This window comes from Terrapene carolina, unplaced genomic scaffold (genome assembly GCF_002925995.2).
Source record: "Terrapene carolina triunguis isolate 2854851 unplaced genomic scaffold, T_m_triunguis-2.0 Scaffold210, whole genome shotgun sequence".
Classification (NCBI taxonomy): domain Eukaryota; kingdom Metazoa; phylum Chordata; order Testudines; family Emydidae; genus Terrapene; species Terrapene triunguis.
Window position 1 is genome coordinate 32,143,434 of NW_020664561.1, and position 2,247 is coordinate 32,145,680.

At 39.1% G+C, this 2,247-nt stretch overlaps 1 protein-coding gene across 1 annotated transcript in view; it reads right to left on the minus strand.

Moving 5' to 3' along the window:
* Positions 1-1,587: 1,587 nt before the first annotated feature.
* LOC113407291 (phospholipid phosphatase-related protein type 4) overlaps positions 1,588-2,247 on the minus strand; it is a 54,831-nt gene continuing 54,171 nt past the window's right edge. Inside the window, exon 7 of the mRNA XM_026655626.1 lies at positions 1,588-2,208. Within this exon, the coding sequence (XP_026511411.1) occupies positions 1,721-2,208 (488 nt within the window). The 3' untranslated portion in view covers positions 1,588-1,720. The remainder of the gene's footprint in view (positions 2,209-2,247) is intronic.

The window sequence follows — 2,247 nt, forward strand, 5'->3', positions numbered from 1 at the left end:
AGCAGCTCGAGAGGAATGGGGTTAGGGCTCCTAATGTCTGGTTCAGCAGGAAGACAACCCCCTATCATTAGCCCTTTAGCCCTCCTATGAGGGCTCCCAGGGGGGTCCCGAGAGTTGGGGGACTGATCCACTAGGTGGAAATAATTAAGAAAGGAATCAGGACCTGAACTGTACAAGGTATTGCCTGGTAGTCCCCAGATGAGCTAAATTAATAAAGTTGCAGCCTAATTACACCAAATCCCTTGCATCTTGTCTGTACTCCTGTATGTCCAGGACAAAGCCATTTTAGTTCCCTTTAGAGTCTAGTTTAGTAATTCCTGGCAACACAGATTCCAAGAAGGCAAGTTATTTCCTCATATTATAAAAGCATTATAGGAAGGATCACACCATTAGGAGTTCATCCATATTCTCTCCAGTGGCAGGACACAACCCACTTGATTCCTAACTGAAAAAAAGTCATGTTTAAGGAGGCTCTTATTGAGTCTGTCCCAGGGACCCCAATAGCACCTGAGGCACTATGAAACACTCGTGTATTGATTCTGCATACTAAGACATTCCAAATTTAAAGCAAAGCATTATAAATAAGGATCCGCTATGACTAGAGTGAAGCTTATGGTCGTTTTGTGCTAAACTAAACAAGTGAAGTGAGTATATCCAAGTGTGAGATAAAAGGCTTATTAATCAATAGCTAGTGACTGATCAGGCAGTAGCAATTTCAGTTTTCATGGCTCACCTTCTTTCACAGCAAATTTCTTTGCAGTTATCAGTGTCAAGCATTATCTAGTTAAAAATTAACAGAAAAAGATAAGGTCTGCAGAGAGACAAAATGAGCACTTGTAAAAATGCTAAATCTGTATTATTTTATGTACTTTAAAAGATCCCTTTAAAAACAATATTTAAAACAGTTCTACAAGTTAGCCCACTAAGAAGAAGCCTCTTCATTAGTAGCACCTGTACTTAAACAAAAGTTGAGCAGCAGCAGTAAAACTATTCAAACTAGATAATTATTCCACTCTAATGGAACGTCACCCACATATTTTTTGTTGCAGTAAACATTATTTCAAAGAACTACACAAAATCTTTGCAATCTTTTAATGTGACAAATCCACTATAACAAAGCTGTAAATATTTCCTACTCTACATGAATGCAGCCAGCATCGTCATAGTATTAGCAATATTACTTTTAAAGTAACTGCACATCAATATGTCATGTGTCTGAGTTTAATGGGTATGTAAATTTTCAAAATATGTAAAGTTATAATCAGCACCATCCTGTATTAAAGTTTTGGTGCAAAATCTGCAAAGGTGAATATACAACACTGATATAGCCTTTGCTGTGAAAAATTCATTTGTCCTCAGACATAAATATAAATAAAATAAAAAAGTTGGCACATTCAGGAAATAAAGTGTCTGTGTTCAAGACCATCATTTTGATTGATATCGTCACCCTCAGAGAAACGTTTTTAGTCTGGTGAAACAAGTTGTAAGAAAACTCTTCACATTAAGTTCTTGCATTGTGCTTCCCCCCCTCCCCCCAATCGCATGAAACCCACAAGCTCATGCACACCATACATCAGCAATGTCCAACAATAGTCAGGCTGATGGTCAGTAAATTTGGCACATCAAGAATATTTCTGAATCCGCTCAAAAAGAAATAGAGCCCAAGCTTTATCAAAATGTGTTAATTCTTGGTAATATGGATCAGGTGACATTTCTCCTTTCATTCTTTGTAAGCTCTTGTGGGGGATGTTCCTTTATAGAAGATGTTTCTGGTGTTCTCTGGGCTGCTCCCTCTTTCAGGGATTAAAATAATGTTACCTTTTCTTCGGAGTGTGGAGTCACGGCTCGAAGAGATGGACAGAGTTTCTGAGCCAATCTCACTTCCCTCCACTGGTGTGACTCTTATAGTGGTAATCCCATGATGGTGATGCTCACTGTTATCTATGTTACTTCTTTTCCTGTCACCAGACCCATAACTGTCTTTCAAGGATTCACAGCTCTCAGAGTCTCTATTGAGATCATTTAGCTCATAAATTTGACGAAGGCTACCTTTCTCGGGAGCTTTCCATTTCCAAGATCCACTCCCTTCACCTTCTGATGGCACCTGAATTATGGGTCTGTTATTTTCTGGATGGGCCTCAACTCTTACAATACCACTGGGTTCATGATCTGTCAAGGTTTTATATCGGATGGCTCCAGTACAGGTGACTGTGCTGCTCTCTGAATTCTTAGGACTGCTCTGAAGCA